General features: G+C 63.1%; 1 protein-coding gene across 1 annotated transcript; it reads left to right on the top strand.

The window, feature by feature from the left end:
• Nucleotides 1-443: 443 nt before the first annotated feature.
• Nucleotides 444-5,219, top strand: PHB1 (prohibitin 1). Its single transcript, XM_063179111.1, has 7 exons — nucleotides 444-531; nucleotides 986-1,105; nucleotides 1,352-1,513; nucleotides 1,885-2,027; nucleotides 2,631-2,747; nucleotides 3,376-3,471; nucleotides 4,311-5,219. The coding sequence occupies exons 2-7, from the start codon at nucleotides 1,018-1,020 to the stop codon at nucleotides 4,521-4,523; spliced, it is 819 nt and encodes a 272-aa protein (XP_063035181.1). The 5' UTR covers nucleotides 444-531; nucleotides 986-1,017; the 3' UTR covers nucleotides 4,524-5,219.
• The last annotated feature ends 5,941 nt before the right edge of the window (nucleotides 5,220-11,160 follow it).

Below are 11,160 nucleotides of genomic sequence, written 5' to 3'. Positions count from 1 at the left end.
AGGCAGAGCTGTCCATGGAGGGTGGCCGGGACAGGTGGCCAGGAAGGGTCTGAGGGGTCCCTTGGGCATTCCAACCCCACCCGTGTCACCTGCTCCAGGTGACGCTGCCTGGGCGGGTGACCCTGCCTGTGTGACCTTCAGAGGTCCCAGCTCGTCCTGGCGTTCTGGGAGCGGGCAGCGCTGCCCCCACAATGGTCCCCGTGTCCCCCACGTGTCCCGTGTCCCCCACGTGTCCCGTGTCCCCCACGTGTCCCTTGTCCCCGCACGCTCCCCACGTGCCTTCCCCCGCCGGGACTACATCTCCCAAGAGCCCTTGCGCGCAGCGCGCCGCCCCAGCCAATAGCGCGCGGCCTTGCTCAGCCAGCGGGGCGCCGCGGGGCACACCGGAATTCGTAGGCGGGCCGGCAGCGGGCGCGGCGGCTGGGAACTACATATCCCAGAGAGCCCCGGGCGGCGCGGGCCAATGAGGAGCGCGCGTCTTGCAGCGGCGCGCAGGCGCGCTGGAGGGGGCGGCCGCGGATTCATGTGGAGGTCAGCGGCGCGGCGGGAGCGGCGGCGGGAGGGAGGGCGGCGGTGGGTCCGGGAAAACCGGGGAACCGGGAAAACCGAGGGAAACCGCGGGAGCCGAGCCGAGCTGCGGCCTGAGCGGGGCGGGCAGGGTGGGCACAGCGAGGCCTTGGCCCTGGGGTGCCCGTGCTGGGGGCTAGCGGCCTAGGAGGGAGCGGGGAGGGGAGGCCTGGGGAGCGTGCGGGGCCGGGATGGGCGGGAGACCCGGGGGTGTGGGGGCACGGGAGAGCGGGGGAAGGCCCTGCAGGGGTCCGAGCCCGGGGAGGGTCACGGGAGGGAGGCCCCCGGGGCTGGCGAGACCCCGGTGTGGTTCGGGGCTCTGGGCAGGGGTCGCAGCCCGGCGCGGTTTTGTGGCCTGGGGCTCTGGGCAGGGGTCGCAGCCTTTCCGGTGAGGTTTGAGCGTTCTCTGGCTTTGCAGGAGGGCTCCGGAGCGGGGGCTGCAGCGCTGAGATGGCTGCCAAGGTGTTCGAGAGCATCGGGAAGCTCGGCCTGGGCTTGGCTGTGGCGGGGGGAGTCGTCAACTCCGCTCTTTACAACGGTGAGTGGGACAGCCCTGATCTCTTAGTGTTGTGTTTCTGTCCAGACCCCGACCTCTCAGTGCTTTTACTGCCCAGTACAAACAGACTGGGAGGTTCTCCGTCCAAAAGTCACGGAGCTGCTCTGTGAGGAGTAGACTGGGTTTGTTGTCCAAACCATGCTGTTAATTAAGCCGTGCTGTTAATTAAGTCCCCAAGCCCCAGGGCAGCAGCGCAGCAGCCCTGAGCGCTGTTTCTTTGCCCCGCAGTGGACGCAGGGCACAGAGCTGTGATCTTCGACCGCTTCCGGGGCGTGCAGGACGTGGTGGTGGGCGAGGGCACCCATTTCCTGATCCCCTGGGTGCAGAAACCCATCATCTTCGACTGCCGCTCGCGGCCCCGCAACGTGCCCGTCATCACCGGCAGCAAAGGTGGCTCTGGGGGCTCTGGGGACACCGGGACATCCAGGGGCTCCAGAAACGGGGACACTGGGTCTGGGGGCTCTGGGGACACTGGGACATCCAGGGCCTCCAGAAATGGGGACACTGGGTCTGGGGGCTCTGGGGACACCGGGACATCCAGAGGCTCCAGGGGTTTGGGGACACTGGGGACACTGGCTCTGGGGGCTCCAGCTCTGGGGACACCGGCTCTGGGGGCTCCAGGGTTTGGGGTTTATCCTTCTGCCCCAGCAGCTGTGGTCCCAAGGGCCAGACCCCAGCTCGTTTTCCATGGTGGGGGGGTTTCCTGGGAGCACCCCCTGCCCCTGCAGCTCCCTGAGGGCGCTGTGCTCCCCCTGCTGCAGACCTGCAGAACGTGAACATCACGCTGCGCATCCTGTTCCGGCCCGTGACGGCGCAGCTGCCGCGCATCTTCACCAGCATCGGCGAGGACTACGACGAGCGCGTGCTGCCCTCCATCACCACCGAGATCCTCAAGTCCGTGGTGGTGAGCACGCCCTGGGCCCCGCTGGCACGGAGCGCCCTGGAATCCTGCACTTGCAGCCTGGCTTGGGTGGGAGGCAGCTGGGGGCTCGTCCAGTGCCAGCCCTGCCGTGGGCTCCCAGCCTGGCCTTGGACGCTGCCAGGGGTGGGGACTCCAAACCTCCCTGGGAGGGTTTCCCTTTCCATGGGGAAATTCCTGCTGCTGTCCTCGCTGGCGCAGCCTGGGGCTGTGTCTGGTCACCGCCTGCTCCTAGCAGTGCCCATCCCATTCCCACCTGTTCTCAGCAGTGTCCATGCCCTTCTGAGGTGTCCGTCCCCTTCTGAGGTGTCCGTCCTATTCCATCCTGTTCCCAGTGGTGTCTGTCCTGTTCCAGCCATTCCCAGCAGTGTCCATCCCGTTCCATCCCATTCTCAGTGGTGTCCATCCTGTTCCGAGGTGTCCATCCCATTCCATCCTGTTCCCAGTGGTGTCCAGCGTGTCCCAGCTGTTCCCAGCAGTGTCCATCCCATTCCATCCTGCCCCATCCCATTCCCAGCAGTTTCCACCCCGTCCCACCCCGTTCCCAGCAGTTTCCACCCCATCCCATCCCGTTTCCTCCCGTTCCAGGCGCGCTTTGACGCGGGCGAGCTGATCACGCAGCGGGAGCTGGTGTCCCGGCAGGTCAGCGAGGACCTCACGGAGCGCGCGGCCACCTTCGGCCTCATCCTGGACGACGTGTCCCTGGTGAGCCCTGCAGGGCCCCCGGGGACAGGGGGGCACCCCTGGGTGGCCAGAGCGTGGTGGGCTGGACACTTGGACACGTGTGGCTGTGTTTGGAGGGACATCGTGGTCACAGCTCTGCTGTCGTCCCCGTGACCTTGGGCAGCCCGGTGGCCTCTGGGTGGCCTCAGCCCTTCCTGTGCAGGGTTTTGTCACCCCCCAGGAGCTGCTGAGGGGGATGGATCGGGCTGCAGGGGCTTTGGGGTTGGGGGCAGCTCCACAGGCAGCCCTGGAAGCACCACGAGGGACAATCCCCACTGGGACAGCAGGAAATCCCCACTGGGACAGCAGGAAATCCCCTCTGGTTCCTGTGCTGAGCTATCCAGGGAGGGAGCTCAGCCCTCCCAGCTCCCTTCAGAAATGAAATCGATCCTGCTGGGAGCAGAGGGTGGGCAGGAAGCCTCTGCAGAAGGTGACTTTGTTTCTGCCCAAGGGGACTTTGGACACTTTGTTTCTGGAGCTTTCCCCTCCGTGGGTGTGGGATCCCGGTGGGATTTCCTTCAGGGATCCCGGTTGGTTTCTGTGCCTATCCCGGTGTGGCCGTGGCACTGTCCCTGCCGTGACCCGGTCTGGGTTTGGTTTGTGCCCCCAGACCCACCTGACCTTCGGCAAGGAGTTCACGGAGGCGGTGGAGATGAAGCAGGTGGCGCAGCAGGAGGCAGAGCGGGCCAGGTTCATCGTGGAGAAGGTACCTGCTCCTTCAGGAGACTGGGGATCACCTCTGCCCTCCCCTTCCCTCTCCAGGGGTTTTTCCTTTAATATCCCGTCCCAGCCTCCCTGGAGTGCTGACCAGAAATGTTTTTTTCGTCAATATACAACACAAACGCAGCTGGAGAAGGCTTCTCCTTGCACCCCTCAGTGCTGATTGCAGCCATGCTCGCTGTTTGCTCCTGGCTCATCCCTGCTTGGATCCACTCTGGGTCATCTCTGGAGTGTCCAGCAGCACAGTGGGGTTTTCACTTCTTGTGTCAGCTCAGGTTCCAGCTGACTGCAGGCTCTGGGTTTGGGAGCTGCCAACGAGGATCTCTGGGTGGGACGGAGAGGCCGAAAATTGTTGTGGTCTTATTTCAAAAGTTCCACAGCTTCTCAGTGATTTCTCACGGACAGCTCCTCACAGCACTGACTCCTTCTTCATCACAGCACAGCCAACAAACTCCAACTCTAACCTCAACCGCCTCCCCACTGTTTTGTAGCACTCTTCTTATTGCTGTAGCTATTAAGGGCAGCCCTGTTCCTAATCTTTGGCAATGAGTGCAGCTGGAGCTCCTCAGGTGTGAGACCTTCTGCACTACCTTTATTTCCTTACATCCCATCCCTGCACAGAAAATCACCAAAATTCAGCTCGAAATTGCCTTTTTTTTCCCTTTTCCCACAGCAGGCAAACAGGTTATTTTCAATCCCACGGTTTAAAACTACAACCAAAGCCCTTTCACCTGCCCTGGCCGGGGGAAGCCCCGCGGGGCGGCGACGCTCTGTCCATCTGTCCGTCAGTCCGTCCATCCGTCCATTCCTGTTTCTCCCCCGCAGGCCGAGCAGCAGAAGAAGGCGGCGGTGATCTCTGCGGAGGGCGACTCCAAGGCCGCGGAGCTGATTGCCAACTCGCTGGCCACGGCGGGGGACGGGCTGATCGAGCTGCGCAAGCTGGAGGCGGCCGAGGACATCGCGTACCAGCTGTCGCGCTCGCGCAACATCACCTACCTGCCCTCGGGACAGTCCGTGCTGCTGCAGCTGCCCCAGTGAGCCCTGCCCGCCCGGGGAGCGCCGGCCAACGCAGGGGGCAAGAAATCAGTGCAATTTCCTCGCGGAGGAAACGGAAATTCGGAGATTGTGGAGGGATTTTTGGGGTGGTTTTTTTTTTTGGATGGGTAATCAAATAAAAGTGAACGCTCGCGACGCCAGGCCTGCGGTTCCTCCCCTGCGCTGCCCTCGGGGACTCTCTGAGTTTGGGAGTTCAGGAAAATTTGGGGATTCGGAAGGTGAGATTTGGGAATTGAGAAGGTGAGGTTTGGGAATTGAGAAAGTGAGGTTTGAGAATTCAGAGAGATTTGGGGATTCAGAAAGAGAGATTTGGGAGTTCAGAAAGTGAGATTTGAGAATTCAAAAAGATTTGGGAGTTCAGAAAGTGAGATCTGGGGATTCAGAAAGACATTTGGGGATTCAGAAGGTGAGATTTGGGGATTCAGAAAGAGAGATTTGGGGATTCAGAAAGAGAGATTTGGGGATTCAGAAAGAGAGATTTGGGGATTCAGAAAGAGAGATTTGGGGATTCAGAAAGAGAGATTTGGGAGTTCAGAAAGAGAGATTTGGGAGTTCAGAAAGTGAGATTTGAGAATTCAGAAAGAGATTTGGGGATTCAGAAGGTGAGATAAGGGGAGCTGTGAGAGGGTGAGATTGTGTAACCAGCCCTCAATAAATGTCACAGTCCCAAGGCTGGCACCCTGGCTCCTTGGTTTTCTTTGTGCTGCTGTCTCAGGAGAGGTGAGGGTGGACTGGGTGCTGGCAAAGAGAGGGAACAATCCTGACACCTGCAGAGCCTGGGGTGTGAGTCTGGCTGGATTTGTCATCAGGTGAGAGCACCTGGGGCAGCCTCTGGGGCACCTGGGGTCTGCTGGGCACTGGGACGGGCACCTGGCCCTGCTGCAGCTGCCCCAGGTGAGACAGGGACCAAACCCGGGACAATTCCTGCCCTGGAGGGAGCTGGAATCATCCCCCGGGTGAGACAGGGACCAAACCCGGGATCATCCCTGCCCTGGAGGGGCTGGCAGCTCAGGGAGAGCAGGAGATGGGGAGGAGTTTCCTCGCCTGTGTGATGTTTGTGCCCAAGGGGATTCAGCACAAAATGTCCTGGGAAAAACAGAGCAGGGATTACGTGGAAAAGAGCAGGAATGACATGGAAAGAGCAGGACTCACGGCCCAGGTCAGGCTGGGAGATGGGCAGCGACCCTCAGGGCCAAGCTGTCATTTAATGATTGCTCCAGCACGGACTTTAGAACTTCCCTGTGAGGAATCTGTACTTTGAAAAGGCAAAAAAAAAAAAAGCACAAAGCCGAGTCTGGCCAAAGGGGGATTTAATTTTTGGTGTTTTGTGCAGGGGCTGCTGGCTCTGATGGTGCAGTGGTGAGAAGGAACAGCCCCAGATGGAGCTGCCAGCGCTCCCCAGCACCAGGAGATGCTGCCGGGTGTGAGCTCGCTGCCTGCAGGCAATTAATCTTTAATTGTGCTTTTGCACCGGGAAAGGGAACAGGAATTTCCTCTGCAGCGACACAGAGGCCTCAAAGCCTCCGTGGTGGCTCCCAGGGCTTCCTGTGGCAGCACCCAGCAGGAAAATCCCTTTGTTCCCCTTCTGCTTCCCCTGCCGCTGCTCCAGGGCATGCTGAGCAGGTCTGGAGATAAACCTGGGGCTGCACGGCTGGGGCTGCACGGCTGGGGCTGCATGGCTGGGGCTGCACGGCTGGGGCTGCCAGCACCATCTGTGCCTCAGTTTCCCTTTCCAGGATCTTTGGGCGGCTCCGAGGGCTCTGCTCCTTCACCATCTGTGCCTCAGTTTCCCTTTCCAGGATCTTTGAGCGGCTCCGAGGGCTCTGCTCCTTCACCATCTGTGCCTCAGTTTCCCTTTCCAGGATCTCTGAGCAGCACCGAGGGCTCTGCTCCTTTGGGGACGGAGAAATCGTCCCAAAGGTGTCATGTCCAGGCTGTGCCCAAGGCAGCACTGACAGCGTCGGGGGGCCTCACAAATCACCAGGCACGGGGTGAAGGGCCAGGGATGGATGCTCCAGGAGGTTTCCCAAGGGTTCTCCTGTCAGATTTGTTCATTTCTGAGTGAGAAGATCTGTTCTTCTCTGAGTGAAGGGATCTGTTCTTCTCCAAGTGAGATCTGTTCATTTCTGAGTGAATGAGATCTGTTCATTTCTGAGTGAGATCTGTTCATTTCTGAGTGAATGAGATCTGTTCTTCTCCAAGTGAGATCTGTTCATTTCTGAGTGACATTTGTTCATTTCTGAGTGAATGAGATCTGTTCATTTCTGAGTGAGATTTGTTCATTTCTGAGTGAGATCTGTTCATTTCTGAGTCAATGAGATCTGTTCTTCTCTGAGTGAGATCTGTTCATTTCTGAGTGAGATCTGTTCATTTCTGAGATCTGTTCATTTCTGAGTGAGATCTGTTCTTCTCTGAGTGAGATCTGTTCTTCTCTGAGTGAGATCTGTTCATTTCTGAGTGAGATCTGTTCATTTCTGAGTGAGGGGACCTGTGCCCCTGAGCGAGATCAGCTCCTTCTGCGGGGATTTGTGCCCCTCACGTGAGGGGATCTGTTCATTTCTGAGTGAGATCAGCTCCTTCTGCGGGGATTTGTGCCCCTCACGCGAGGGGATCTGTTCATTTCTGAGCAATCCCCTCTCCCCCCAGGCGCTGCTGACCCCAGCAGAGCTCCCTGCGCCCCAGCAATGCCCCGAATCTGCTCCCTCAGCAGCCCCAGGGGCTCTGCCCGCCCCGCAGGTGGGGGCAGCGCGTTCTGCTGCGTCTGCAGCCCTCGGCCCAGCACGTTCTCCTGCTTCTGCTGTGCTTTTTCCAGCCTGACGGGCCCTAAGCTGCTTGGACAAAAACAAAACCTGGCTCGTAGGGGAGGCCAATGCCACCCACAGCTGAGGGGCTGAAGGGGCTCGGGAGGAAATGGAGATTTGTGTCACCTTTACCTGGCGCAGGAGGGGTTTTTAACTCTGGAGAGAAGGACCCCAGGGCCAGAGGTGAGCCGAGGAAATGGGGCTGACCAGGACCTGTGGCTCTGGGGCAGGAACTGTTTGAGCAGAGCTGCAGGGGCTGGGTTGGTTCCCCTCTCTCTCACTCAGGGATGGATGGGAAGATGAGTTCCTTGTTTTCCTCATGCCAGGAGCTCCAGGATATTTGTACCTGCTGCCGTTGGTGGCTGTGGTTGATGGCTCTGTGCTCCTTTGCTGCACGCTGTCCCTCAGATCCCACATGTGGAAAAGGGGCTGTCACTGCTTCTTGTGCATTCACCTCCCAGGGAACAAAAAAATCCCCAAGATTCTTCTTCCTTCCCTCTCCAAGGCAGGGAATCCCAGCACATCCTCACCCAGAGTTATCCAGCAGCAGCAGCAGCACCTGCCCCAACACCATTTTCCCTGCGGGAGCTGCACTGCACGTTGGGCTCAGATGGAGCAGTGTCCAGGCACCCCAAGGTGAGCACGTCCAGCAGAGACTGGGACAGCTCCCACTGGGTCAGCGCGTCCCCTTGTGCCCCAGGAACAGCTGGGCGAGGAGGAGAGCGGGGAGCATTGCTCTGCTCCCGCCCCGAGCCTGCCCTGCCCCTTTAACTCCATCCTGAACTTTGCCTCCCTGAGCCCGATCCCCGCTCGGCACGGGCAGCTCCGCTCTGGGCTTTGTCCAGGATCCAGAGCGAGTCAAACCCTCTGGAATTTGGCATTTGCGACGCCGGGGGAGCGAGGCCGCCGAGGTTTTTTTTTGGCAGAATCTCAAACCCGGCGCCCTCCGCTGCTGGGGGCGTTTGCAGGTGAGGAAACAAACCCCAGGTGGAGGTGGTGGTGGAGTGAAGGGTTTAGGAGAGGAACACGAAGCTGAGAGCAGCCCTCGGGAAACAGCAGCGCTGCCCTTCCCCCTGTGGGCTCCCGCCGCTCTCGCTAATTCCTCCACGGCTGCCAAACCCAAACCACAGCAGCGCTGTCCCCTCCTACACAGCCCCAGCAGCGGTTTTGGGGCTGCGGCCGAGGCTCGGCAGCTTCCCAGGGCAGCTGGCACCTGGAGAAGGCAGTGCCAGCCTGGTAAGGACAGCTCCGTGTCCCCCCATGTCACCCCACACCTGCCAGCAGCTACCTGCCACAGGTGCTGCTCCTTGTCACAGCGCTCACCTCACTCATCAGGGTGTAATCACCAAACCGCAGGCTGGACTCAAGTAGTTATTAGCGTGTTAAGAGGAGAGAAAGTTTGAGCAAGCGGCAGCTGGGGTTTGGCACTGACTGGTCTGGCTCCTGCAGAGCGCTGAGGGGCTCAGGGCTTCACCTGGGCCTGGCTTAGGGGCTTCAGAGCCTCACCTGGGCCCGAGGGGCAGCTCTGAGGGCAGGAGCCATCCCCGCCAGCCCTGAGAGCCCCGGGGCTCCGTGAGGGCTCGGCCCGCCTCACCTCGGCGAGCTAATTAGATCGGGCTCGCTAATTACCCGCGCGGAGCAATGGGCGGGATGGCTGAGGGAGAGCCGGGGCGCCCCCCGCTCCATCAACCCCCTCACACAACAGCTTTACCCCCGCAATCACCGCACCGCACTAATTAGGGTCCGGTCGCTAATTACCGGCGCTGGGTACCGAGCCCGCTCCCCTCCCCGCGCATGCGCACCCCCCGCCCGCCTCACCTGCGCCCCGCGCGCCGCCGCCTCAGGTGAAGCAGCGGCGGGAAAGGGGCGGGCGCGCGGGAACGGGCCCCGGCGGCGCATGCGCACAGCGCCGCCCCCTTCCCCCGGTCAGCGCGCGTCCCGCGGGTGCCCCCGTTCCACCCGTGCGCGCTCCCGCGCTCAGTGTGTGTCACCCCGCCGCCCGCCGTCACCCGTCCCGTGCGCGCTCCCGCACCTGCCGTCCCCGCTGCCCTCGGCCTGTGCTGCGGGGTGTTTTGCCCCCCTCCTTCCCCCCCGCCCCACATCACTGTCTGTTCCCTCCCCGCCTCCGCGCGCTCCCGCACACGCGCATTCACACACTCACTATACACCCCCCCCACCAAACCTTCCCGGCCCTTCAACCGCGGCCTCGGCCCGCGCGCGCTCCCCCGCCTGCTCCCCTCCCCCAAGCCCCCCGCGCGCGCGCGGTCCCGCCGCGCACCGGTCCGGGCACGGGGCGCGCCCCCGCCATCCTCCCCCCCCCCCCCCCCCCCCCCCCCCGCCTTAACGAAACCCGCGCGCGCGCGCCCCCGCGAGGACCGGCGGCGGCTGCGGCGGCGGCCACGTAGCGCTGCGGCGGCGGCGGCCGAGGGGCAGCGGGAGCCGCGTCCGCCCGCCCGCGGCGGCAGCGCCTGGGCCTGAGCGCCGGCCCCGGGCCGAGGCAGCGGCGGCGGCGGCCACCGGAGCGCGGGGGCCGAGCGGAGGGGCCGGAGGGAAGGCAGGGAGGGAGGGCCCGGCCGCCCTGCCCTCCGCCCTCCGCCGCCGCGCCCGCCCGCGCCCCCCTCCCCGCGCCGCCCGGCATGGACGGCGGCGGGGGCGGCCCCGAGGGCACCGGCCTGGGTGAGTGCGGGGCCGCCCGCGCGGCCGCCGGAGCCCCTTCCCCGTTCCTTCTCCCCGGGCCTGGCGGCGCAGCCCGGCAGCGCTAGGCCCGGCCCGGCGGTGGGCGGCGGGGGGAGCGGGGCACGGGCGGCTCTCGGCCCGGAGGGGAGCGGGGGCACCGGGGGAGCCCCGGGCAGCGGGAGCGGGCGGGCGGGCGGGGATGGGGCCGGGGGACTCTGCCCGGGCCGGGGGGTTCCCCTGGGGCTGGGGTCTCTGTGCGAGCTCCGGGGGCTCTGCCCGGTGTCCGGGGCTCTCACGGGGGTCGGGGGTCTCTGTGCGGGGTCCGGGGGCTCTGTGCGAGCTCCGGGGTCTCTGCCCGGTGTCCGGGGCTCTGCCCGGTGTCCGGGGCTCTCCCGGGGGTCGGGGGGCTCTGTGCGAGGTCCGGGGGCTCTGCCCGGGGTCTGGGAGTCCGGAGGTTCTGTGCGGGTTCTGTGCCGGGTTCGGGGGTTCTGTGCCGGGTCCGGGGATCGGGGGGCTCTGCCCGGGGTCCCGGGGCTCTGTGTGCCCTCCCGCGGGTACCGGGCCCGTGTCACCTGCCCGGGGGAAAGGAGGGAAGGTGAGATCCCGCAGCCGAGCGGAGGGAGGGCGGCAGCATTCCTGCAGGAGTGGGCTTTGCGGCGCGTCCCCTCGGCCCCTGCCCTGTCCCCGCCGGTGTCACCGCTCGGCTCGGGCCGGTGCCGTGCCCCGGCTTTGTGAATTCGGGAGGTTTCTCTCAATCTCAGCCTTTTCCTCCAGGTGTTTTCCCCTTCCCCGGCTCGCGGTGCGCTGCGGGCGCCCCGGGGTTGGGATTTTGGGAGTGATTTCTGAGCGCCTTCCGCGCAACTTTGTCAAGAGCCGAGCGGCTTCTCCTGGGGTTCACCAGAATTCCTTCAAGACCTTTAAAGGCAGGCGAGTTCGGTGGAAGGGAGAAATGCGAGGAACGGGAGTTTTTGGCTGGCACAGGCCGGGGATGATGGCGAGAGGAGCTTTGGGAAGCACCTGGGCTCTGCCCAGATGGAAGTTCTGTTCTGCTTCCCTCCCTTCGCCGCCTGATCTGTGCTAAAAAAAATGGATTTTTGAGATGGTTTTGTAAGGGCTTCGGGGCTGCCAAGCGTGATTTTCAA

This window comes from Melospiza melodia, chromosome 30 (assembly GCF_035770615.1).
Source record: "Melospiza melodia melodia isolate bMelMel2 chromosome 30, bMelMel2.pri, whole genome shotgun sequence".
NCBI classification, from domain to species: domain Eukaryota; kingdom Metazoa; phylum Chordata; class Aves; order Passeriformes; family Passerellidae; genus Melospiza; species Melospiza melodia.
The sequence above is the reverse complement of the archived record's forward strand: the minus strand, read 5'-3'. Positions and strand labels throughout refer to the sequence as shown.